The following is a 27,154-nucleotide window of genomic DNA, read 5'->3' as shown; positions in this document are numbered from 1 at the left end:
CATCTGCTTGACCTCAGCATTTGTTCTCATTCGGTATTGGTTGCTATTAATGTCGTGATAAGGGACACAGATTCTTCTGAGGATTTTCCTCTCAAAACATCTAAGTCTTCTTTCAGTTTCTTTGGTCAAGGTCCACATCTCACACCCATACATGAGCACCGGTCTAATCACCGTTTTATATATTCTAATCTTTGATGTTCGTGTTAGGCTTTTAGATTTAATAGTATTGTGGAGGCTGTACATACATCTGTTTGCTGCCTGAATTCTTCCTTTAATCTCTTCCGCGATATCGTTATCTGCAGTGATTGTTGCTCCGAGATATTTAAAACTCTCCACTCTTTCAAAGTTATATGGGTCTATTGTAACATTTTGCCCTATTCTATTTCGTCCCTTTTGTCTGTTGATGCACATGTAACATTTTGCCCTATTCTATTTCGTCCCTTTTGTCTGTTGATGCACATGTATTTGGTTTTCTCTTCGTTTACCCTTAAACCAGTTTTCTTTGCCTCTACCTCCAATTTATTAAAAGTCTCCTTCACATTGGTGACTGTGTTTCCCACAATGTCAATGTCATCTGCGTATGCTAGCAGTAATTTTGATCCATTTACTGTCAGTAATTCTGTTTTAAGTTGTTGTGCTCTTACTACTTTCTCCAGGATGATATTAAAGAGGAGAGGTGACAGGGCATCTCCTTGTTTCAGGACACTGCTTATTTCGAAAGATTCTGAGAGTTTGTTACCTATCCGTATTCTGGATCCATACCTATTCACACATAACTTAACAAGCTGGATAAGTTTTTTTGGAACTGAAAGTTCTGCCATTGCATTCCACATCTGATCCCTTTTAATGCTATCGTACGCTTGCCGGAAATCTATGAAGAGATTATGGATAGTTCTATTAAATTCCCATCCTTTTTCAAGCAGCTGTCTTAGAGTAAAGATCTGATCTATGTTTTCTGAAGCCGGCTTGGTATTCTCCCATGAAATTTTCTACAAACAGTATCAGCCTACTTAATAGGATGATCGATAAGATGTCTTCTATGTCTAGCATCGATAATATATATATTGTCGATGCTAGACATGGAACTAATGTGCTGGATGTAAGAAGCCTCAAAGGAGCAGATGGAGATATAGACCATCATCTAGTAAGAGCAAAAATCAGGTTGAGAATATCTTCAGAGAAACCTAAGGCCAACGAAGCATTGGTACAGTGGAACATCGAGAAAATGCAAAATGAGGAAATCCGAGAAAATTACAAACAAGAAATTAAACAACATCTAAATACAGCAGACCAGAGCAATGATGTCGAAAGGCTGTGGCAACAAATGAAAAAATCAATTATGGAGTCAGCAGAACTAATAATAGGAAAAAGCAGGAAGAGAACAAGGAAATGGTTTGATAGAAAATGTCAAGAAAAACTACACGACAGACAGATAAAGCGAAACATTATGCTTCAACAAGGAATAGCAGAAAGTAAAGAAAACTATGCAACTTCACGCCGAGAAACAAGGAAAATTAATTAGAGAAAAAAAAAAGAAAGTAGGAACAACAGAAATATGAAGAAATGGAAAGGAATAGGCAACAGTCAAATAGTCGAGCATTTTACAAATCAGTGTCAAACGAAAAGAAAGGCTTCAGCCGTAGATGCGTGTCTATACTCAAAAAAAAATGATGAATTAATAATAAATGAAAAAGAACTGCTCCAAACATGGCAAGGATATTTCAAGACTTTACTACGCATACACCAAGAGGAAGAACATGGAGAAAATATATATTATTTTGGGGTGGACCTACCGGTAGAGGACTCCAAAATAGATGAAACACTGCAAGCAATTAACAAATTGAAGAACGGAAAAGCTCCAGGCTTTAACAATATACTGGCTGAATTCCTTAAGTACGGAGGAGAAACTCTACATAGACAAATACACAAACTAATAACACTTATATATATTATATATATTGTCATAGCAAAAGAACTATAAGATCGCCGACAAAAATAGAGACCGTTCCCAGAATTGCCTATGGTTCTATAAATAAAATACTCTGGTATAAAATATTTGTATATTTTTAGACAATAATAATCACAATAATGTTTAATATACTCAGTCAAATTGTCCAATCCATCTACATCATACATCATAGCTATTGTTGTGGCAACGAGTGAATACAATCCTTTTGGTAATCGGTGCACCCACAATGAGTTTTTTCTGCCTTCAAATCACATAAATCATACCTGTCTCTAGCACATCTATCCTCCGTTTCTTCGGCAAAAGTCACAGTCTTACCTTTGCACTGTTTTTCTGGAATATTAGGTCTGGTTACCATGATATACTTCGGTTTGGGGTTTTTTTCTTCATCGCAAGCTATATTAATGTCTCTGGGTGGTGGACTAACGCATTCTATAGGATTCGGATCGTCGCAAATGTCTTTTTGTGCTTTTAATACTCCTGAGTAGTATTTCGCTCTGATTTCTTCCGGTGTGTCGATATGTTTTGGTGTATAAGAAGTGTATTCCCCTAAAAATATAATTATGTTTAGTGTTATACATATACAGTCCTTGTCAATGTTGCTAAATGAAACCAATTGCAAACTACACAGTACAATGTACCGAAAGAAAGGTACAAATATAGCGCCATCCAGATGACAGAAAATAAACACCACTATGTGTTTTTGAACTATGGGATCAGAAATACTTGTGACGAGTGACTATTGTATATTAGATTAAGGTTAAAGTAATCATCTGTCTGCTTCCATGCATCAGTAAGCTGTATGAAAGGATGCTGCGAGTACGCATAGACATGATTGAGAGGTCAGGTGGTTTATCAAGGAAGCAATTTGGTTTTTGTAAAGGGAAAAGCTCGATTGATGCAATCATGAGTGTACTCGAAGCATTGCGCAACAGAGGAGATGAACATCGCTGGGCGGCCGTGTTGTTGTTTGTTGTTAAGAATGCATTCAATACGTTGCAGTGGAACGAGGCAATGAAGGCAATGGAGGAGAGAGAATGTCCTGATTACCTGATGAATGTGGTGGCGGAGTATCTGTCCGAGAGAAGGATTATGGTGGAAAAGGGCACGATCGTGGACGTGACGGCCGGGGTACCCCAGGGATCTGTCTTGGGCCCGACGCTATGGAATCTGGCATATGACGGGGTTATGCACTGTGAATACGGAGAGGGTACAACTCCCTTCGCATTCGCAGATGACCTCGCTGTACTGGTAGTGGCCCGGGATGAGCCAGATCTCAAATACCGGGTTCGAAACGCAGGCGGCGTCGTAAAGAAATGGATGACGCAGCACGGACTGAAACTTGCAACAGAGAAAACCGAAGCCATCATTCTGAAGGCTTGGTGTTGTACAGTCGATCGTCCTCTACGCGGCACCAGTCTGGAGCGAGGCGGTAAAGATAACGGCCTATAGGAGTCTCATGACACGAGTAGACAGAACAAGTTTGTTGCGAGTGGCATGCGCCTACAGGACTGTGTCTGCGGCAGCCTTATGGACCATCACTGGATATGTTCCGTTGCATGTTTTGGCGGTGGAAAGAAAAGAGCTTTATGAGAGAAGAGGTCCAAACCTTACGGTGACCGAGAGAAGACAGGAAAGGGAAAGGTCAGTTGAAAGATGGCAAGAAGAATGGAACAACACGGAAGATGTGGCACAGTGGATGAAAAAGCTGATCCCGAACATAAAAGATTGGGTGGACTGTGGCCACAGGCGACTGGATTATTTCCTGACGCAGGTGCTCACAGGACACGGGTGTTTTAGGGTCTACCTCTATAGGATCGGAAAGGCTGATACAGATGAATACCTAATACTGTGGATACTCGGACACTGTGACACATACGATGTTAGATTGCAGCAGATGGATAGTGGAAAGGAACAGAATGGAGAGAGACAGGTGTGAATTTTGTTACAGTGAGAGAAATGATTGAGAGAATGATTGAAAATAAATTAGTTTGGACTAACATACACAGCTCTATCCGTGCAGTGATCAAGAAAAAGGAAGAGGAAGAAAGACTGCTGGACCAACGCTAAAGGTAAGAGTGAATGATGCTGAAAGGTGAAGCTAGAAAAGTGGGTCACACTGTATGAGTTAGAATGCGTGAGTCAGACTGTGGGGAAGGAGGAAATACCCATCTGGGAATGATGCCGAACTAGGAGCGATAAGTGTCTTCTACGCGCTACCTGGAACGAAACAGGGAGCCTCCTTGCTGATGAATAGAGTGTGGATGTGTATGAATGGAGAATGAATGAATAAAGGTAGTGATTCGGAAGTGATGCCGGCCTTACAGCGGCCATTCCGCTTCCGGATCGCTGGATGACAGAGGAGGGTCTGGTTTAGCAGGTAGGCGTTCGGCGTAGACTCGGCGACGAGAGGGCATTTTAAATTACCTCGGGAACTATCGCCGGGAGTACGAAGAACGGATCCTGAACTAAAGTTAGTCAGGCGGCGTCCTGGACTGAGATGTCTTTTGAAGATTCCAGACCCCCCTCTATAAACACAAGAAAAAAAAAGATTAAGATTAAAGTGTAAACGAATTGATATCATTCTTTAAAATTGTAGAAAAAATAATAGAAAGGAATTGATCCAAATAATGACCAAGCTGGACATGATGAGGTAGTCTTGTACCCATCAAGAAAATCTATAACCATGATAATTATCAGCAATTCGTCCAAAATCAGAAAGATTGCTGATTTCGAAGTGGTCAAGAGACTACGGATTCATCATTGTAAAGAAAGAATACTAGGTATATGACGCGAAATAAAATTAATGCTCTTCCGAGAGTCAACGGACGAAGGAAGCAGAAGAAAAAATAATATTACATACCAGCTTGTTCAACATCCTTGCAAGTTCCTTTATGGACATCACCAATAACCACCGGGTAACGGCAATCTTTCTTGAGCGGTTTGATGCCGTAAGGCAACACCGAAGATTTGTGAATTATGGATTCTTCGTATTGTCGACGAATCTCGTCCCTGGTTTGTTTTTCCTTAGCTGCATCAGTACCAGCTCCGACGCCTAATCTTTGATAGCATTCCTCCAAATTCGATTTATCTGGATGTTGAGCACCTAGATGTCAAAAAGTGTATATAGTTAATATTATGAATTAAATTATGTAAGGTACCCCGGAGCAACTGGAAATATGGGGGAAGTGGAAACCATGTGATTAAAAAAATCAATGTGACTGCCATCTCCCCAAAAGCGATCTACACTATAGGTTAATACATATTACCATTACGTGCCATTACCACTGACGCTCAGAATCAGTCATAATTCTGTCGTTAGCCAACGGTTTTGATTCAAGGAATTCGAATTAACAGCGATTTTCATTATAGTTTATTTTTATGAACGAGAGAGTAATTAGCATAATTTTAACTGGTAGCTCCGACCACTCCATGGGCGTGCTCAAGATTAATTGAAAAATTACTTTGAATAATTGGAAAAAATAAATGAATTATTTCAGTGTTATAAAGTGTTATGTGTATGTAAACAAAAGTGACCTCTTTTATCACACACTATATTAGAACTGACTGGCCTACATTAAAAAGGGTTTTAAAAAATTCACATTTTTTTTAATTTTTAAAAATTACAAAAGAGAAAAAGAGTTTTTAAAACCGTCTAAGGTATGTTAAATAGATGAATAAAAATATTAATATAAAACTTACAGCTACTTGTTACAAATCCAAATCAGATTCAGAAGATGAACTTTCAGAACCAAGATTTATAATAACTGACTCGATCATTTTATCAGTAATATTGTCCAGCTTCCACATTTTTTCCTCTTCTTTAATAGTGTGATTTACTGCCTTTTCCCAGTTTTCAGGTTTTACATTATTTACGGCCTCCAAAAACAACTGTATAACATCATGAATTTTAAAAGTGGTATTTTTTTTTGAAACTTCACTCTTTATCTGTGCCCATACCAGTTCAATCGGGTTTAATTCACAATGATATGGTGGGGATCTAAGTACTGTCATTCCACGATTTTTGGCAATTTCATCAATTTTGTATTTTTTAAATTTTTCTTTATGAAGGGCACACAACGAATAAAGTTCCTTTCTTATAGATCCGGGATGGTACGTAATATTTTTTGAACTCAGCCAATTCTGCAAGTCTTTTTTTAACCACTTGGTTGTGGGCAGTCCTTCTATAAGTCTGGAGTGATAACTTGCATTATCCATTACTATTACACAGTTCTTAGGAAGAAGATCTATTATTTGTTCGAACCATTCTTGAAAGACATCAGCGTTCATGTCTTCATGGTAGTCACCGGTACGAGTTGATTCAAAAGTTAATAAACCACCTTCAACAAAACCGTCTGAACTGCCAATGTGTACTATTATCAGCCTGCGTCCCTTTCCTGATGGTGGGTTTAAACCAGTAGATAAGTTATTTACAAAAGCGTGCCTTTGACTTGTAACAGTTTCATCCTGCCAAAATTTATTTGGTGTATGACCCTCGTTGATCCATGTTTCATCAAGATAAAATATTTTTCTTTTTTGGTTTCTCATTTCCTTTATGGTTCTTAGAAAATGTCTTCTCCATATGACAATATCGCTTCTTTCTAATAAAATAGACTTTCTGGGATTCTTTTTCCAGCGGAAGCCTATTTCTTTTAAAAGTTTCCATAACGTACTTCGACTCATTTCTGGGTAATCCTTATCATCTCGAACTGAGACAAGAACTTTATCCAATGTTGGAAATTCTTGTCTAAAGAAGAATTCATGCACTTTCCGTCGAAGTCCTTCTTTAAAATGATATTCTATTTGAAATTTTGGTTTCCCTGGAGCATTACGTGGCATTTGAAAACTACCACATTTCTCTTCTTTAATAACTGTAAATCGTAGATTTCCCAACACCAAGTGTACTGCTAACTAACTCAACGGTCTCATCAACACTTTCACATAAACGTTTGTCTGTAAATGATTTAAAACAATTAAATATTAATGTTTTTTCATTAACTGTTAGAGGACCAATTTTTCGGCGTTTACACGGCACTTCCAAATTTTCCATAACACTAGTATACACAATAAACTGCACCTTGCAACTGAAGTCCCTACTTTTAGTGAACTGTTAAGAATTTTGAATACGCCACTTGGACCTTCCTATATACAAAATGGAAAAACCCACTATCACATTTTCTGTGGAATAAGTTTAGAAGGTAATTATCTAGTCAATTACTGTCGTAGATTCCTGGAATTAAAGAATTAAATGTTTGATTGTTGAAACCCTTACTTCGTGGAATGCACTCATTTCAGATAAAATAAAACGTTTTATTTTATCTAAAGAATTAAACTTTATTTTGCAAATAGGCAAAGAATTAAACTTTATTTTGCAAATAGATAAAATAAAACGTTTTATTTTATCTAAAGAATTAAACTTTATTTTGCAAATAGGTAGGTACTTATTAAACTTTTATTGGTTATATATAACCAATAAAATAAACATCTTACATTTCTTGCAAATTCATTAGTACCTGTTAACCTCCATCACTCCGACACTGGCAACCTTATTTAGGGATTAGTAACTCTCACAACTATTGTATTCTATTCTGCTGCAACCTTTATACCTGGTGGTCATACTCAATTTAAAATTGTTTTCCTATATACTTCTGTAAACTTGTTGACAAATATCTGTTTTTCATTGAGTCACCCGTATCAACAGTTTAGGGATTTGCATACATAATTTATTGTTTTATTACTCTCTCATACATAAAAATACACTATAGGTAAGGAATAAAATTATATTGTATTTTATTTATACGTAGGTTAAAACTAACTTGCATAGATAGTTTTTGTAAATCTAGATAGGTTCCACTTGCCCCATTGTTTTTTGTGCTTGGGGCAAGTGGAACCCACAACATTGGGGAAAGTGGACACTAGTGTCCACTTTCCCCAAGCATTTATTTAAAACAGTTTAATCTAACTTATTTTTTTTTCTGTGCAGTTACAATGGTTCGTAATTATGTCAAAAAGAAACCACCGCCAACATATTCTCAAGAAACCTTAAGAGAAGCAGTAGAAGCTGAAAAATCTAAGCAAATGACACTCTACAGAGCATCAAAACATTACTCCATTCCAAAAACAACATTATTTAAAAGAGTCAAGGGATTAAGTGAAAAAGCACATGAAAAAAGTGCCACTATTGGTAGGCCAACAGCTTTACCTTTAGATATTGAGACAAAAATTGCTGACCATATTAAGACCATGGAAAAATGGGGTTTTGGCCTCTCAAAATAAAAAATTTTTTAGCTATTGGACAATATGTGTCAGAAAATAACATAAAAACTCCATTTAAAGATTCAATACCGGGAGATGATTATTTTTAAGTTTCAAGCGCCGATATGGACTTGTCTATTGGGGATGTTGTTTTAGTCGGAAATGACAACATCATGCGTCTTCAGTGGCCTTTAGGAAAAGTTATTGAACTTACACCTGGTAGGGGTGACCACGTGCGGTTAGTTCGTCTTGCCACTGCACAAGACAAGGACAACTTCTGAGACCATTACAAATGCTTTACCCGATGGAAGTCGTTCGAGAAAGTTATTACTGGCGAGAATATCTAAGGTACTACTCTACCCTATGGAAGTGAAGCGGTACAAGACCTCAATACAAACCCCAAATGTTTTTTTTTTCAATTCTGTGACTGAGGTGAGTAAGCACATAAGTCAAATTTTCTGAATTTTTTTTTTTGATAAAAATGTGTAGGTGATTTGTAATACTATCATCGGCTCTAAGCACTTTAGTCTACTATGCATTTTTACAGCTGTTATTGCGAAGTGTGCATAATAACCATACTGAGAAAATATCGACTTGAGATTGTGAATAAACACTTAAGTCGACTTATGTGAAGAGAGCCAGTTGGAACTTGCTGTCTCTTGTCGTCCCGTCGGTGACTTATGTTACTAGGCGCTAATGAAACATTACATACAGAAAATAATTTAGCCTAAAACAGTTCAGTTTGGTTTGAAATTGCGAATAACACATGTCCAGAAGTTTGTTGTTTAAAGTGTCTGTTTATGATGAGTTGATAGCAGATACATTCCTAAAAGCAATACTGTTTTGATGACAAAATAATAATACTACAAGCAAAAGTAGTTTACAGCGTAAAAATCACGTCAACAGCTGCAAAAACCACCGGACACAAGAAAGGCTAGAGAATTACGAAAAAAAAAAGTAATTCGGGAAGTCATATATTTCAAAAAATGGTAAAATAATTCCAGAAAGACCATTTCAACCTCTGCCACTATGCCGAGCAAAGTGCAAAATAAAAATGAACGCTGAACACTGAAACTGAAACACTGAAAATCAGCTGAAAGAAATTTTTCCCGAATATTGGAGTTGGGCAGTTACGACAAGAGAGTAGCTTATACAGCCAGTCTTTTCACCATACATGACAAAAAATCGCAGAGGCCTCATACAGACGATCCAGACAAAGAAAAATTTCGTCTCAAAACCTACAAATATTTTTTATGAATAAATGGTAGCCATATTTCTGTTTGCCGTAAATGCTTTCTTGTGACTTTCAATGAAACAGACAATTTCATAAAAGTTATCGCTTTAATAAAAAGAGCATAACCTGCGGAAACAAAGACTGATTCTGCCCAATGAAAGAATATTCCACCAAACAAGTGGTCTGAAGAAAAATTAGAAGAACTCGGTAAGCATATTTTGAGTTTCCTGAGTTACGAACGCCACTACTCACGCGCCCAAATAAATAAAAGGTTTCTACCATCACATTTGACCCACCAGAAGCAATGTATTCCCTGTACAAGGAATCATATCAAAACTTTGTGTCGTATCAATATTATAGATCTAAATTTCATAAATTGAATCTGTCGTTTAAAAAGCCTCAAACGGATATTTGCCATAAATGCGACAAGTTAAAGGGTCCATTGGTGTCTAGGGAAAAAGACGATCAAGGAAAACCTTTTCGCTGGCATAACGTGCAATGGCTAAATTATAGAAAAGGGGATAATGGGAAAATTTTTTTCAAAAAATCCTTAAATGCAGAGAAGCCATTTAAGGAAATTTCTTTTATTAGACGAAATTGGTTGGGAAATTTAGTTCCCCCGTTGAAATATAAGGCGGGTGTACCAATAAATAAAGAAAAAAGAAGGATCTTGATTTGCTTCCCTTAATCCCTACAACTTTTCATGGGTTCTATGAAAATCTTTCATCGAGCGAAACAGCGGTGCTGGACTATTCAGGTATCGACGAAGATATTGATTAAATAGTTATTATGTTTAAGTGGTTCCTTCTTTTTTTTAGGTTTATTTTTGTATCAAACTTCCTTTTTTATAACAAATAAAAAATACTTTGTTTAATAAATTATTTTCATAACCCTTTTCTGTAAGTGCAATAACACATAAGTCATGGACACACTTGGGATCAAATGACATAAGTCACGAATTTCATTTTTGACATATTTTTTATTTCATGGGTGGTGGAAAATTTGGAGAATAGCCTATATTAGTATAAGACATTTACATAGATAATTATAAAAACAACAATTAAAACCAAATAAAGTAAGTAACACGTAATTTTGGGCTATAAAACGGATTTAGAGGTAACCGGTGAATATTAAATCGCTTCTACTGCAAAACTAGGCAAAATGACTTATGTGCTTTCTCACCACGGTCAAAGAATTTTTTTCCTACTCTTGAGACGGTGTTACCTTTTTTGAAACACCCCGTATAAAATGTTTTTATTTATAATATCCGTAGACAAAGAAATATTTACTTGTATCGATATCCCATTCGAGTCGCTTGGATTCGTTGTCCTCTTTTAATTGATCATCCACGTCCTCTTTTAGATATCCCTTATTGAACATATAGTTCCTTAGATTCTCGATAACTTCGCAAGGAAATTTGTTAGCGTTTGCTTGCATATATCTGTACACGTAGAGATCTGCTCCGACAATCTTGAATCGTTGGTTAAAAACTGAGATTATTGCTCCGATGTAGAAATCGAGGGGAGAGTAGTAGTCTAGGTTGAGTGGATCCGAGCCTAAAATAAAGCAAATGATATATTTATGGGCAAATGGATAAAGCAAAATACATTAAATATTAAAATTACTTTTTACATTTCTTCTTCTAAATGTTTGGGTAAACCCTGATTTGACAGTCTTTACAAAGCCACGTAAAAAATATGTAACTTTGTAGATGGACTCAGTTATTTACATAAAAATGTGAAGCCAAAATTATTTGACTAGGTCACATTCTCAGCACCTTCAAATGTTGTCACATTTTTTTATTAAAATATCTTATTCACGTATCGCTGAAAATATTACTATATTTATTTTATACTCTACAGGTGCTATCAAACCAAAATAATAATTTATTACTTATATTAATATATTTAATTGTAATTAAAACATCAAATGTGCACATAGTGTGCATATCATTTAATAATAGCGTATAACAGATATCAACCAATTATTTTATATGTAGAAGCACTGAAACCTATTTATTAATGGCAACGATGTTTACATTTCTCTGTCTTATCGCTCTACGTCAAACTTCAAATGCTGTTCCATGTCATGTCCATGTTTGTTTACTTTTTACCCAAGATGAGGAAAAGTTGTTTTTCGATATTTTGGCTGTATTTTAAGTGGTATTTGTAAATAGTGAACTAAACAAATTATAACAATGGTGCTGCAGTTTTGCATTTGCAAAAAAAAAACGAAATATTTACATCCCAATGTCTCATTTAATTTGTAAGTACTGTTTGTTTACATTATTTAAGATGAGGAACTGAGGAAGCCTGTGTGTTTACATTTTAAAATATGTCTTTCATAGGCGTACCATTGGGTTTATTCATATTAATTAATGTATTGAACAAGATATTAGTTCATGAAATTAGTATAGACATTTTTAAATTGTAAGTAGACATCATCTGATTAAAAACATCTGTTTAGTAGCTTTTTAATTTAATATTTCTCATGAATTAACAATAAATTAGTGAAATGAATAAAACTCATTTATTTTTCTATGTAGGTTTCCAAATAATATTAATTAATGATGAAACTTACTCTAAACTTCAACAGAGAAAACAGTATAAAAAAACCTTTCAAAAGCATCCTTTTTGGTTATTTAAACTTGTAAGGAAGCTGAAAAATATTTCAGATTTTTTAATAAACCTATAAATATCTACAACAAATTAGTTAAAAACCTTATGAATATTTTGATTAATAAAACCATATAAAATGTCCCAAAATCAATCTATGAGCATTTTGGTGACCATATGTATGATGAAGATGCAATCGATGGTCACTTTATGCAACTTTTAAAATTGGTTCTTGAGAAATATTTTAAAATTGGAATTCATCATGAAACGAGGACTACTTTAGATGCTAACACCGTGCGCATAAGAAGCGTTCTTACTAAGACTGTTTTATTTCGCAATCAATAAAAATTTATTTCTATGCCAACGTCTTCTATTATGTCTATTTACCATTTTTACTTTAATATTTCTGTTCGGTAAATAGCTTTCCAATAATTTATACATTTTCACGCCTACTTTTTAATAAGTAGGTACATTTGCAAATAATTTTATGTCAAATGCCAGCAAGAGCTTTGGAATGATCAATAAATAATTTTGTAGCAGAAACCCTTACTACGTGAAATCTATTGATATTGTATTAAAACAAATTTGTCACAATTTGAAAAAATATGTTTTAACACATTATCAATAAATATAGGTATGTACTTAAATTTGACAAATGTATATTTTTTAATTGTTTTTTTTTATCGTAGGATTATTTGATACCTATTAAAAATTAACTTGAGCTCGACTATATTTTATTGTATTAATTTTAAAGCAAATAAAATTGTATTTTATTTTTTCTATAAAAACGTGTTTTTATACATTATTACTACTTCCAATTATTAACTTCTGAATAATTATCCCCGCGAGTAAAAATTCAAGCACGCTTATGCTCATTGAGGAAGTATCACAGTCTATCGATACCCGTTTTACTCCCCTTTACCCTCTTGTCCAGGAATATCGAAGCTTCAAAACAGTGTGTGTTTAAGGTATCTTATTGCTGGGCCCATCTATGTTTATACGTCCATGCTTTGTAGCATTTGCAAATTCTTTGAAATATATTGAAATCCCCTGGTACGTATTAAAAGACAAAGTAATTTTTTAATTCCTCTTAGCGTCTCCGAGTAAAATAAACCATTTTTAGAGTTGTTTATACTCGTTATTCCTTGATCATTAAACCGCCCGATATATGCGTCTCAAATAAACATCCATTTAGATCGCTGAGAACTTTTTGCCGGAAAGAAAATTGTTCACTCTCGCTGAGGCGTGGTCAAGAGCGGTGGGCCTCAGCGTTATGTCCAAAATTCTACGTCGAATTTGTATGGTTTTCTCATTCTTCGCCCTTTTCATGAAAATCTAGTGTAGCAATATCTAGAGTAGTACAAACCGGGTTATCTGGATTTTATCCCCGGCACAGAAGAAATTTGACAATTTCTAATTTAACTGTGCAACAACCATTCTTCGGAGGGCTTGTAAAGCCATCGATTACGGATGCGTTAGTAACAAAAACTGAGTCTGAAAAAAAACTTCAACATGGCTCATGCAGCACGCTTACTGCCGATAGGCCATGTCTACTGTGCATTGACGTGAAAACAAACATATTTGAGGATGCAAACAGCAATTTCAAGTTAACTCTTTCATATAAAAGACTTTTATCTTACCTGGTTTTTTCAACAACGTCGCTGAGAGATATTTTCCACCCAAAATGCCAGAATTTCTAATCGGGGGTTCTAAAATTTTACACGTGCCATCCGCCAAAGAATAGGACATCACAAACTTCCGAATCGAATCCTCTGGGTGTACTGTATCCATTACCAATTCATACCTACCGTGAAAAGTATAAATTGGGTCGAAATATAATAAAAATAATTGTACTATTATGCCAGTTGAAATTGTGAATGAAGTACCTACTACTCACTGCTTAGACTATATACTGCTTATTTCCAACAAAAACAGCGTGTGTCTGTGTGCGTTTTGTTGGCACTGGTTTTAACAACCAACTGGTTAGTATCTTTTGGTATCTATATTTAAAACTATTGTTTTGCATTGATAATGCAACAGAAATACACTGCGCTCCAAAATTAACGCATAATTTTAAAAACCCTGGTAAATCAAATAATTTTAATGTTTCGATTTTTGAACTAATATATTATTGTTACCCCCGGTATATTGTAAAATTTATCGAAAGAACGGTAAAAAACGCTGATGTTTTTATCGTTTTTTGCAAAGAAATTAAAAACATGCTAATTGTGCTTCATTTTATTTCGAATTTAGTTGGGTTAGATTACGTTGTGCTGAACGTTTAAAGGGGTTTTTCAAGTTTATTAACTGTTTTTTCTTTGAAGTGAACCACCAGCAGCAAGAAAATCAAAATTTGCCAGAAAGTGACTGTTTTAGAATCGTTACTCTTCGCGAAGAAGGATCAACCATTTCAAGAGTGTTAAGGCCGTAGAAAGGGTACAACTCCTAATCAAGACCGGTTTTTGACACTTCGTACACTGAGACAAAGGTTTGTTACCAGTACTTCTCTACAAAATGAATTTTTGGATCGTTATAACTTTAGAATCAGCCAAAATACGATTAGAAGAAGACTTGCCGAACACGACCTACACCCTGGAAGTTCACCAATTGGCCCATTATTGACAAGAGACCATAGAAATCAAAGATTGCATTTTTCTCGTGAACATGTTGATTGGAATAATGACGATTGGGGAAGAATATTGTTCACCGATGAATCCAGCTACTGTCTTTTTTCTGATGACACGAGAAACCGAGTGTATAGAAGGCATGGGGAACGCAGCGCACAGTGTAACACCGTAGGGACTGTACAGTATGGCGGTGGCTCGGTAATGGTGTGGGGTGGGATTAATTTAGAGGCTCGTACGGAATTAGAATAGATCGCGGTCGGCTTACATCGCAGAGGTATATCAGACATTTTAGAAGAGAATGTCGTGCCATTTGCACCATTTATTGGGGATAATTTCATGCTTATGCAAGATAATGCCAGGCCACACACCTCAAGAATTGTGCAGCAGTATTGTCAGGAGGTTGGAATTCCTGCTATGGATTGGCCTGCGAGCAGTCCTAACCTCAACGCAATAGAACAAGTTTGGGACATCATAGACAGACGACTACGATAACTACCTAATGCACCAAAAACATTAGATGAACTGTTTTTGCGGTTGGTTGAAATTTGGGATCAAGTTGATCAAGAAGAAATCAGAACGATTATTCTCAGTATGAGAGATCGTTGTCAAGTAGTAATAAATGCCAGAGGAGGCAATGCTCGATACTAGTAGACGGTACTAGTATTTTCTTTAACTTTAAAAATTTCAATTTCGTCATTAATTTATAATGTTAGTTTGTTTAGATGTTTAGATTTATATTGTTATATTGTTAATTTCAATACATTTTTTGTAAAAAAAGAAAAGTTTTATATTTAAGATGTTCTAAAACTCATTACTCGAAATAAGAATTTTAAAATTATTCGTTAATTTTGGAGCGCAGTGTAGTTAATTGCAATGAAGTACTAGTAATTGCAGTGTAGTATTGGTTGCATAATTATTAGGAGAAATTTAGAAATAATCTGAAGAATTATAATATTTATATATTCCAAATGGAAAATATTTTGCATCCATTTCCATTTGAATCCTTTTCCATTTGTTTTAAACGCTTCAACGTTTGGCATTCCTTTCCCAAGGTAGCTGTAGTAGCTCTGTGGTTATTGTTAGTTATTGCCCTGGAAACCACCAGGATCTTCTAACTCTAATGCCACAAATTGGTCGCATTGCTCCTGTAGTGATCCTTTCCCAAGTTAACATGCTCCTTTTCTAACTTAGCTGCACGGTATTGAAGACGACCAGTAGTCAGAAATACGTATATACGGTTGCCTTCCATCGATAAACCATTTTTGGTTTTCTGTTTTGCGAGACATTCCATTACATTTTACTTTTATATATTCCTATATTATAGAATATTGTACCCAATATCCAATTATATATTAAACATCTACAGTATATTCTAAGTTATTCTACGAGACGGTATATGATTATTTATTCTAAATTTTGATAGCTGGAGCTAGATGAATTATAATTATTCATAAAGATTAAACAAATCATGTTAGTGTTACATCTTTTTGCCCTTCTTCACAAATTTCTATTATGTTTAAAACAGAATTCTTATTTGGGCCACAAAATGCACTTCGAAATAGATCAACGACTATCTTTTGGTCCTTTCTCGAAGATTTAGGAGCCAGGCTATTCTTCTTTGGCCTCGACTTATTCTTCCGGCGATATTGACCTATATTATGACGTATAGAATATACCAGCTTTCGAATAATTATTACCCTAACATTCTTTTTTTGTGTGTGTGTTCTTTTTCATTCGGTTGTCATAAACCTGTATGCGTCTACTGCTGAACATAGGTCTCTCTCAGCTCTTTCCATCTGTTTCTGTCTTGTGTGGCTTGCATCTAGTACCGCTTCTTGTTTTGGTCTCCACTCGACAATACGTTTTCGGTGTAAAACTCCTTTAATTACGTGTTCAGTTTACCTAGCTTATAAGTAAGTCTCTTCTGTAGGTTAATTCATAATAAAGATAATAAATAACAATTTATTTCGTACCTCAAATACTTATTAGCATTCACCAGCTGTCTCATGACATCTTTCTTCGGAGCTTTGGGTAGAAAAGAAAGAGTATTTTGTAAAGAATCCTCCAACGATCCAAGCCCGTCGTGCGGAGGGATCTGCCTTACCGGCTTCTTATTGTTCGGCTCGCTTATATCTATGGCGGGTCTTTGTTCGATGCCTAACGCTTTTTTGAAGTAGTTCCTGGTAAAATTGTCACAATCGTATAGTAACATATCACGCCCAAGGACGAATATGGTTTCTCCGACTTGGAAATCTTTGGGTTGGTAGTACTCGGTTATTTCTGCGTCTGAAAGTTCCAAATAGATGGCTGGATATGTAGATGGCGTGTCTGTATATCTCTGTAAAAGAAAAATTAGAAATTTTTAAAATAAATGAAATACAGTAAAACCTCCCTTAACCGAAACCTTTTTAACCGAAACATCGTTTAACCGAAACGGCTGACAGTTTCAATAATTTCGTCAATAAAAAGTAAATGTTTGTCGCAAAACGTAAACAATTCCGTTAATTTCACTCACCAATTGATGTTTATGTGTGTTGAGAAATCACAAAAACCAAGAGCTCTAAAAGATATTTCCGAAAAGGCATTTTAAGGTATAGAAGCCAAAAAAGTTCATGGATGTCGACCACTTTATTTTTAGAATGGTTCGAAAATGAATTCGTCTCAAGTGTAAAATCCTTTTTAAAATCAAAAAGCCTTCTCATCAAAGCATTGTTGCTTGTTTACAATGCGCCCTCACCCTCAAAATCTACAAAATGGTGACAATTGTCAGATTTTTGCCACCGAATGTCACAAGCTTAATCCAGTCGTTAGACCAGGGAGTCATAGAGACATGCAAGAGACATTATTCTTAAAACATCTGTTATTACAGGAGACGAATTAATCCAAAAGTGTTCCCGAAATTCTCAAATCTTTAACAATAAAACATTTTTATTGGTGAGCTGAGTCGTGGGCCAAGATCAAATCTTCAATTTTGGAAAAATGCTGGAACAAACTTTTTGATAAGATTTTGATTGACGATCCTGAAGAAGAAAATGGTAAGATAACGACAGAAGAAATTAAACCTTTCATTAAAAATTTGCCGGGACATGACGAAATTAACTAAGAAGAGATACGTGACTGGTTAGCAGCTGATGACTCAGAACGGGAATTCATCGACCAGGACATCATTGATATGGTTCTTTATCAAGACAACCTGAGCATATCAGATGACGAAGATGACGACCCAAGAGGCAACAGGCAGCACAAGACCGTCGACGAGATTTTCAATGCTTTAGAGGAAAGAATTTTATACAGTAGGCCTAATTATGTTAGGGACACGACTAGATTCTTAATTTTTGTTGTCATTACATAAAGTTTTGTCCTTTTCAGATTGCTTTACGTTTCGTCGAACAATCGAATGAGGCAAACTCATGACGTTCTGTAAATTAACGATGGAGGGAGAGAGAAACATCGTTGTCAAACGAAAACGCAAAAAAAATAGCAGATTTCTTTAAAAAAGCTTGTTAAACTTGTTCATTTTCCTTAATTTTATTACTTTATTTTGGATTTACTTATTAGAAAACATTACGAAATCAACTCAGTATTTTTTAATACCAATACTTTGATCAAGAATATTATAAAAAACAATGTTATTTTTAACCGAAATTCTTGTTATCCGAAACGGCCTCCCCCCCCCCCAATTATTTCGGTTAACGGAGGTTTTACTGTATATGGTCACTTCGGTATAATGAAGATGATTCAGCTGCGTTTAACATCGAGACGTTAATGACCCACTACGAAGAATTTCTGTTCAGTTCTGTAAATAATATAAAGTCAGATCCCAGTAAACTGTTCCAAAACGTACCAAGCGGTCGGTTTAATATTGCCACCTTTCGCAAAGATAATTGAGAGATTAGCAACAGCAACAGGTGTAAATTTCTTATATGTTGACGAAAACTATAGCTAATTTGATACCTTGGGCAACTTCATTTTTCGTAATAATAGTGGATACGGATCTCGGCCATCATTTTTTTCGTGTATTTCTTTCACCACCACAGTATCGTCTGATAAAAAGTACAGAATTTCATATTTCATCAAATCACCATATTCATTTTCCCTATCGTCCCAAACTGCTTTAAATCTAAAACAAAAACCATAATTAATAAACTTAATATTAATGCGTGTATAAGCACGCTAAATCAGGGGTCGCAATTCTTATAAAAAAATCGTTAAAAAAATATATAAAAGGCTATGCATATATCCCTGAAAGAATTCTGACAATAACTGTCACATTATACGGCATCGAAACAATAGTTGTTGGAGTCTATGCGCCAACAGATGATTCCAATCAACAAGTTAAAGATTCCTTTTATGAAGAGTTATCAAACATTTGTGATAAAATAAAAAGTCATCAAGAAATAATACTATTAGGAGACCTAAATGCAAGAGTAGGTTCTCAAATAGACGATGACGTGGTGGGACGGCACGGAGAAATAATTAAAAATGGTTCAGGGGACAGCTTAATTTAGTTCTGTCAACTTTTTGGTTTAAAAATAATGAATACCCAATTCCAACATAAAGATTTATGAATAGACTTGGGAACGACCTTCACTCCAACAGAAGTCGATCATGGACTATATTTTAATGAGACAGAAATTAAAATTTAAGTGCCAAGACTGCAGAGTAAAAATAAGAATCTAACTGTGGGACAGATTACTACTTTCTTTTAGCTAATCTTTTGTGTCCCTTTAAACAATACTACAAACAGAACACCGAAAGTGAAAGAATCAATACTACACAGTACAAAACGGAGATATATAAATTGCACCTTTTATTCCAACCAAGTATTAAACATCCTTTTCAATCTAGATAATAAAAGGAACTAAATGAGATGGAAAGAAATATAGATGTAGAACAAGAATACAACCTCAAAACGATAATAAAAAAATTACTTATGAAGTATTAGAAACAGAGAACAACGACAAAAAACACCAGGAACCGCCATGAATAACAGAAAACGTGAAAGAAATGATACAAGAAAAAAAAATATAAGAAATGGCTAATAAATAAAACATCTAGCAATAGAGTAACATATCAAAGGAAAAACGGAAAAGTACGCAATCAAATAAAAAAAAGCAAAAAACAATTTCTGGGTCAAAAAATATGTCCAAGTTGAAAATTTAATTGGTGGTTCTCAGACTACGGAAGTATGGAGAACCATTACTAATCTAAAGAAAAACAACCATAACTCCTTAAGCAACTTAATTCCTATAGAAAAGTAAAAAAATCACTATAACACTATTAAAATTTACTCCAAGAATCCAGATTGGAATATATGGGAGAGGAACACAGTATAGAGAGACAAACAAATAGTAACATTAATACTACTAACAGCGAGGTCCGTACTGCGTTAATTAAAATGAAAAACGGGCGATCTCCAGGACCTGGCAATATAGCTGTAGAGTTACTTAAAGCAGGAGGTCCACTCCTAATAGAACGAATAACTTTTCTAATGAATCAATGCTACCAACAAATTAAAGTACCATCTGAATGGAAAACCGCTCACCAAGTGTCCACCTTTAAAAAGGGTAACCGAAAAGATCCTAACTGCTACAGAGGATTAAGTGTCATACCTACTTTCGGGAGATTGTTTGGAAAGATAATAAATGGAACAATACAAGATGATGTAGGACATCTAATTAGCGAAGACCAAAGTAGATTTACGCCTGGTAGATCTTGCACTAATAACTTGTTTATACTCCAACAATTAATAGAAAAAAGAAGAGCGGTTGGTACCGAAGTATATTTAGCCTTCATCGACCTAGAAAAGGCGTATGATACAGTTCCGACTTAAATTGTGGCAATCTTTACAACAACTCCGCATTAGTCCATACCTTTTAGAAATAATCACAGAAGTATACAGCGATAACACTACTTACCCAAAAATCGGAAATAGACTATCAAAACCAATAAAAGTAACTAAAGGACTAAGACAAGGATGCAGTATGTCACCCTTACTGTTTAATTTATATATTGGGGCAGCCCTCCAAAATTGGAAAAACGACTGCCAGGGAATGGGAATCCCCATAGAAAATGACGTACCGTTCTCAAGCTCGTACTAGCTCAAGATTCTTATGATCTAGAATTTATAATAAAGCGTCTATACAGAGAATATGTAAAATGGGGTTTACAAGTCAGCATGAAGAAAACAGAATATTTAGTTATCAATTCAGATGCAAGGTTTGAAGTGTTGATAGACGAGGCCGTGGAAATCAAACAAGTGGAAAATTTTAAATATTTAGGTGCACTCATTGATAAGAACGGCTTGGGAGAAACTGAAATTAAGCACCGAATTAATCAAGGACGTAAAATTATAGGATGTCTGAACTCCTTATGGTGGAATCGAAACATTTTCAAAAGGAACAAAAAAAGAATAGGGCAAACCATGGTTGAATCAGTTCTTTGTTATGGCTCTGAAGTATGGACAATTAACGCAGACCAGAAGAGAAGATTGTTGGAGTTGAAATGGATTATTTCAGAAGAAGTGCTAGAACATCAAGGCTGGAAAGGAGAACCAACGAATCTATAAGAAATAACATGAATGCTACAAAAATGGTCATTGACAGAATAGAAAGAAGAGGTTTAAAATGGTTTGGATACCTATTAAGAATGCCTGACAAACGTTGGACCAACAAAATTCACATATGGAAGACTCCTGGAAGAAGAAAAAGAGGTAGACTTCGACGCAATATTAATGTACGACAATAACCTGCATGTTACATACGAGAAAATCGCGAAGTACAGAGATCTTCATATAATGGAAAGTACTCAGACGATACCTATTATTCTCTATAGGACCATTAATTATAGATAGATAAAAACAAAGAAAAATGGTTTTATTCATCTGTAATTTATGGTCCCATTAAGGACACTTCATAATGTGCTTTATTCACACCAATAGTAACCAATAAAAAATATACATATTTAACAAATTTTCTTACTTCAAAACTTTTCCATCATACTCTAAAAATCTTCTCATTTTGTCATCAACAGATTTACTTTTAGAAAAATTACTATGTACTGTCAATTCTCTGTTGAAAGTGTAGGGATCCACAGGCATTTCTTCTGCATCTTGCATAATTAGACCTTGACTTGCCATATATTCCTGTAATAAAAACAGAATATGAAATTAAAGCTGAGAGCAAAAAAAATGTTTATATTGAGATGTTTTGATCATTATATTAGATCTTGAAAAAACTCATGTTGTACTTACCCTTGTGAATTTGTCACAATCTACGGTGTGGTAAACTATTCCATTAAAAACTAAATCTTTGCCCACGTTTAAATCTTTCCAATGCCAAAAAACACCTTTTTCGTTTTTCGGAATTTTTCCTCTTCGAATCAATCTGCCTTGATCGATTCCGCTATTCTGAAACAAAAATATTGTTTTATAAATGTACAGATTAGATATGTACGGGATACTATTATGTCAGTCCGCTTACTACGCTACTGATCCCCATCCCAACGGCGTTCAGTATACAGATATTATACGCAACAATCGAGTCGCAGGTGCGGCATCGAGAAATTTTCACCGAAATCTTGGAACCAAGTGGAAGCATATATAAATGTTATATTAATTGGTAGAGAGTTAGTCTAAGATATACATTTGTAGGGTCAAGTAATAAAAATATAAATTAATTGTGTTTTTAGTGTTAGTGTTAAAATAAATGTAAGATAAAAACTAAAATAAATTAAAATAAAAACAGTACTATTCTCAAATGGGCAAGCAATATTTTGTTATAATGAACTATGATTAAAAGAGTATCATTTTCGAGTAACCTAAACTATTTTTGTTAATTGATGTGTAATTAATAATATTGTAAGTAAGTTTCCATAAAATATAATGTGTGAGTATTGTGGTTATTGATATCCTCTTCCTTAGTGCCTTCTCGATTGAGGTGGGTGATCAATATGGCAAATTCTTGTCTGTCCTGAGCGTGTTTAACTACTTGGTTTCCTGTTGTATGAGTCTACTCCCGTATGTTACGAAGCGATGCTTTTTTTCTTTCTCCCTAAACTTCTCTTTTCTTTAATCTCTTTCCACCATCACTTTCGCTTTACAACCCTGTGTGGATCGTAGGCTCCACAATAATTTCTCTTCAGTAGTTCCTGTCGATCGCTTTTCTCCGCCAAGCACGTATTCCCTTATTTCTCGATGTCTTTTTCGATACTATCAATGGTTCTGGTTGTTTCTCTTCTTCTCTGATCAATAGATCTATCTTCTCCTTCCTTCTTCCTTCTTCCTTCGTCCTTCTTCCATTTTCCTTCTTCCTTCTTCCTTCTTCCTTCTTCCTTCTTCCTTCTTCCTTCTTCCTTCTTCCTTCTTCCTTCTTCCTTCTTCCTTCTCCCTTCTTCCTTCTTCCTTCTTCCTTCTTCCTTCTTCCTTCTTCCTTCTTCCTTCTTCCTTCTTCTTTCTTCCTTCTTCCTTCTTCCTTCTTCCTTCGTCCTTCTTCCATTTTCATTCTTCCTTCTTCCTTCTTCCTTCTTCCTTCTTCCTTCTTCCTTCTTCCTTCTTCCTTCTTCTTTCTTCCTTCTTCCATCTTCCTTCTTCCTTCTTCCTTCTTCCTTCTTCCTTCTTCCTTCTTCCTTCTTCCTTCTTCTTTCTTCCTTCTTCCTTCTTCCTTCTTCCTTCGTCCTTCTTCCTTCTTCCTTCTTCTTTCTTCCTTCTTCCTTCTTCCTTCTTCCTTCGTCCTCCTTCCTTCTTCCTTCTTCCTTCCTTCTTCCTCCTTCCTTCTTCCTTCTTCCTTCTTCCTTCTTCCTTCTTCCTTCGTCCTTCGTCCTTCGTCCTTCGTCCTTCTTCCTTCTCCCTTCTTCCTTCGTCCTTCGTCCTTCGTCCTTCTTCCTTCTTCCTTCTTCCTTCTTCCTTCTTCCTTCTTCCTTCTTCCTTCTTCCTTCTTCCTTCTTCCTTCTTCCTTCTTCCTTCTTCCTTCTTCCTTCTTCCTTCTTCCTTCTTCCTTCTTCCTTCTTCCTTCTTCTTTCTTCCTTCTTCCTTCTTCCTTCTTCCTTCTTCCTTCTTCCTTCTTCCTTCTTGTATGTAGGCTTTAAAGCCTATTTCTTTTTCAATATTAGCCTCCTAAATTGTTTAAATTATCGCACCATCTTTTTCTTGGTCTGCCAATACTTCTTCGTCCATTAGGTGACTTATCTTGTGCTATTCGTACTATCCTATCCTATGCCATTCTACTAATGTGTCCGTTCCACTCCTGTTTCCGTTTTGTCACCCATTCATTTATGTCTTCTATATTGCATGCTCTTCTTATGTTTTCGCTACTCTCCCTATCCAACAGACTTTTCCCTGATATTCGTCGGAGTATTTTCATCTCTGTTGTTTCTAGTAGTTGTCTTGTTTTAGATGTGTCAGGTCTTGTCTCCGCCGTGTATGTTAATATAGGTCTAATTGCTGCTTTATAGATTCTTGTTTTTGTGTCTTGTCTTATGTGTTTGTTCTTCCAGATTGTATCATTAAGAGATCCCGCCGCTTTACTTGCTTTTAAGCTTATAGTATATATATATATATATATATATATATATATATATATATATATATATATATATATATATATATATATATATATATATATATATATATATATATATATATAAGTTATATCTATTCCCAGATATCTAAACCTTGCTTCCTGCTTTATTATTTTCCCATCAATTTCGATTTTACATCGTACTGGGTATTTAGATTAATTTAGATTTAGATTCATAAATTTGGTTTTTTCTGCTGATATCTTTCTAGTATATTTAGGATTTATCTAGGATATTCTATCTTTCTGATATATTTGTTGGCTGTTGTATTGAGTATGTGTGTTAATCTTTGGAGCTCGTCTTCTGTCTCGGCGATTAATGCGGCGTCGTCTGCATAACATAATATTTGGATTTCTTTGTTCTCGATTCTGTTACCATGACTTGTACGTACTGCTTGTATTATTTAGGTCTATCAAGGAGCGTTTTTCTACTTAGGTCAGTTTATTCCATCTACATTACCTGCCCTACCCACCTCAGACGTCTTATTTTCTGCTCCAACCTTTAGACAGTTTCCCCTGGATTCGTACTCTACATTCAACTTTTTGAAAACATTTGTTTCTAAAATTTGTCTCAGGGTTACAATCTGATGAATTATTGATTTACCACCTCTGAAAAAAAGGCTGGTATTTTTCCATCATTCATTCTGCATACGGTGCCATACAGTGATATAGTTTAGTGTAGAATATTTTATACGCTGCATTTAGAAGCCTAATCATTCTGTGGTTAGAGCATTCAAAAATATCTTCTTTTTTGTATATGGTGCACAGTATTCCAATCACCGAGAAATAATTTCTGTATCCATATTTCTTTTATGAGCTGCTTTAGTGCGTCTAGGGTATTATGGTCACCCTCTTTATATTTTTATCAGTTTAGCTGGGAGATTATCTGTTATCGGGGATTTTTTCGGGCTACTTTTTGAAAGAATCTTAAATAATAAAACCAAAAACATCGAATATGAGAAAAACCAATGGGTTTCCGAAAAGTATATTTAAACTATACAAAATATTAGGAATACAAACATTGCTTACCTTTGTTCTGGGCTCAATAACCGTAATAGTATCATCTTCCAGAAAGTATATAATATTAACCTTTCTAATCCTGTAAAACTCATTCGGAGACTCCACCACACCTTGCTTGAAGAAAGCCTTAAAAGTCAGGCATTTTTGAGAATAAAGGACGTAGTGTGGAATAAACTGCGGCAACTGCTCAGTTTTTGTCCTGCCGTACATTAAAGAAGGATCGAACATGGCGACATCCTGTCGGTTGAAACATTTAACTGAATTCGATTGTAGCTCCCTCCCTCCAGGGCCACAAAATTTGTTTTTGGGTAACTTGTAACCGTTTATTACGTCAAATGTCTGACAAATGTGGAATTTTGTATGCTAAAACAACAATATTAAATTATATAACAGTGAATAAATAGAGGAAGAACCTGATATACTGGAAAATATCATGATTGATTCGACATCAATAAACTCAAACTAAACAAGGCAGAATGTTCAGATATAATAACAGCAGAACTGCTCAAGGCCATAGAGAAAACCGGAATAAAATGGCTTCTCCTCTTCTGAAATCTAATATGGCCTTCCATATAATGGTTCACTGACTGGACACTATCTAAAATTACAAAAATTGACAAAAAAGGCAGATGTAATACATGCGACCGATTTTTTTTCGTATCGATTTCACTATAGTCAGTGGCCTTTTTGTGCGTCTTCCATTCCAGAATTTTAGAACTCTGTATCACCTTGTACAGATGTAAAGAATGTACAGTTTTTTAAGTCTGTAGTACGCCTTGAAATGAGCAACTTTAATTGCTTTGTAGGAAACCTCGACGATTGTGTAAACTAAGATTTGTGCATCCCAATCTTCAGATTTTTCAGCAACCAGTCTTCTATCTTAAGGTCTTGATTTTGTTTCCTTGGTGGATCTTGATAATTTCTATATTAGTATCTTACTCGCAGACGTTGATAAAGACCATGGGGTATCTAGGCATATTATTGGGATCGACTACAGTCAGGAGTGCTTCGCCCCACAACCTTTGCATAGTTCGTATTACATCAACAGTCTAGTTTTTTGTTTATTCCTTAGCACAGTTTACCAACAGAATCAATGCGGTAAACGTTATTTTATGGAACTGAGGGAGTTGATTGTGATTTGCTATAGAAACCTTAACTACTGCTTATTCTAGTTCGTTGATGATCATATCTATTAAGCTTGATCTAGTTGAATATGAAGATGGTGTCTGTGTTCAACCTTGAATTCTTGTGTGAAATTGCTATATGACCTAGTCTGCTCGTTAGAGTCTCTTGGTTTTTTAGCAACTTTTTGTGGCGGAGAAGTTATGGGCTCTTCACTCTTGAGGAGCTTTTGTATCCTGAGGTTTTGCTAGTTTCGTGCTTTGGTTTGGTATGGATTTCCTTTGGTCTACGTCCCAGCAGAACTTTTCGCGTCTATCCTGATCTTCTTATGTTAAGTTTCAGATAGGCATTTTGTAATAATTGATCCAAACATTAATCAATCAATTGAACAGTTTGTTTCTCCTTCTGGGTCATTTTCTGGTTCGATATTTGGGGCAGAAATAGAATTCACGACCTCTATATCTAATCGTTTCCGTCGTGTTTTTCATATAAGCTCAGAAGAGTCACTCGGAGGTTGAAACGGTTCGGGCATGTACTAAGACGAGAAGAAATCTACAAATACATGGCCTAGAGGGAGATTAAAGTGCAGATGGGAAGATTAGATCAGAGAAAATATCAACAGAATGAAGATACTTAACTAGTGAACGAAAATAGAAAATAGACTATCACTGCACTACTGTGATTGGTGAATAGTGTATTAGTGTCTGGGACTCAGGAGATTGAGACTCCGGAAGCCTTGAAGA

General features: G+C 35.3%; 1 protein-coding gene across 2 annotated transcripts in view; it reads right to left on the bottom strand.

Annotated features, from left to right (window-relative positions):
- Positions 1-2,053: 2,053 nt before the first annotated feature.
- The window catches only part of LOC140451453 (EF-hand domain-containing protein 1-like), a 32,431-nt gene continuing 7,330 nt past the window's right edge, over positions 2,054-27,154 (bottom strand). The window contains exons 2-10 of one of the 2 annotated variants that reach the window (XM_072545265.1): positions 25,299-25,652; positions 21,950-22,105; positions 21,678-21,841; positions 18,652-18,817; positions 16,671-17,035; positions 13,711-13,874; positions 10,745-11,011; positions 4,830-5,072; positions 2,054-2,515 (exon numbers count right to left, since the gene is read on the bottom strand). In XM_072545265.1, the coding sequence (XP_072401366.1) occupies positions 2,142-2,515; positions 4,830-5,072; positions 10,745-11,011; positions 13,711-13,874; positions 16,671-17,035; positions 18,652-18,817; positions 21,678-21,841; positions 21,950-22,105; positions 25,299-25,652 (2,253 nt within the window). In that variant the 3' untranslated portion in view covers positions 2,054-2,141. The remainder of the gene's footprint in view (positions 2,516-4,829; positions 5,073-10,744; positions 11,012-13,710; positions 13,875-16,670; positions 17,036-18,651; positions 18,818-21,677; positions 21,842-21,949; positions 22,106-25,298; positions 25,653-27,154) is intronic. The other variant, XM_072545266.1, reaches the window with a different exon arrangement.

Source organism: Diabrotica undecimpunctata, chromosome 9 (assembly GCF_040954645.1).
Source record: "Diabrotica undecimpunctata isolate CICGRU chromosome 9, icDiaUnde3, whole genome shotgun sequence".
NCBI classification, from domain to species: domain Eukaryota; kingdom Metazoa; phylum Arthropoda; class Insecta; order Coleoptera; family Chrysomelidae; genus Diabrotica; species Diabrotica undecimpunctata.
Note: the sequence above shows the minus strand (reverse complement) of the source record. Positions and strands in the feature narration are given on the sequence as shown.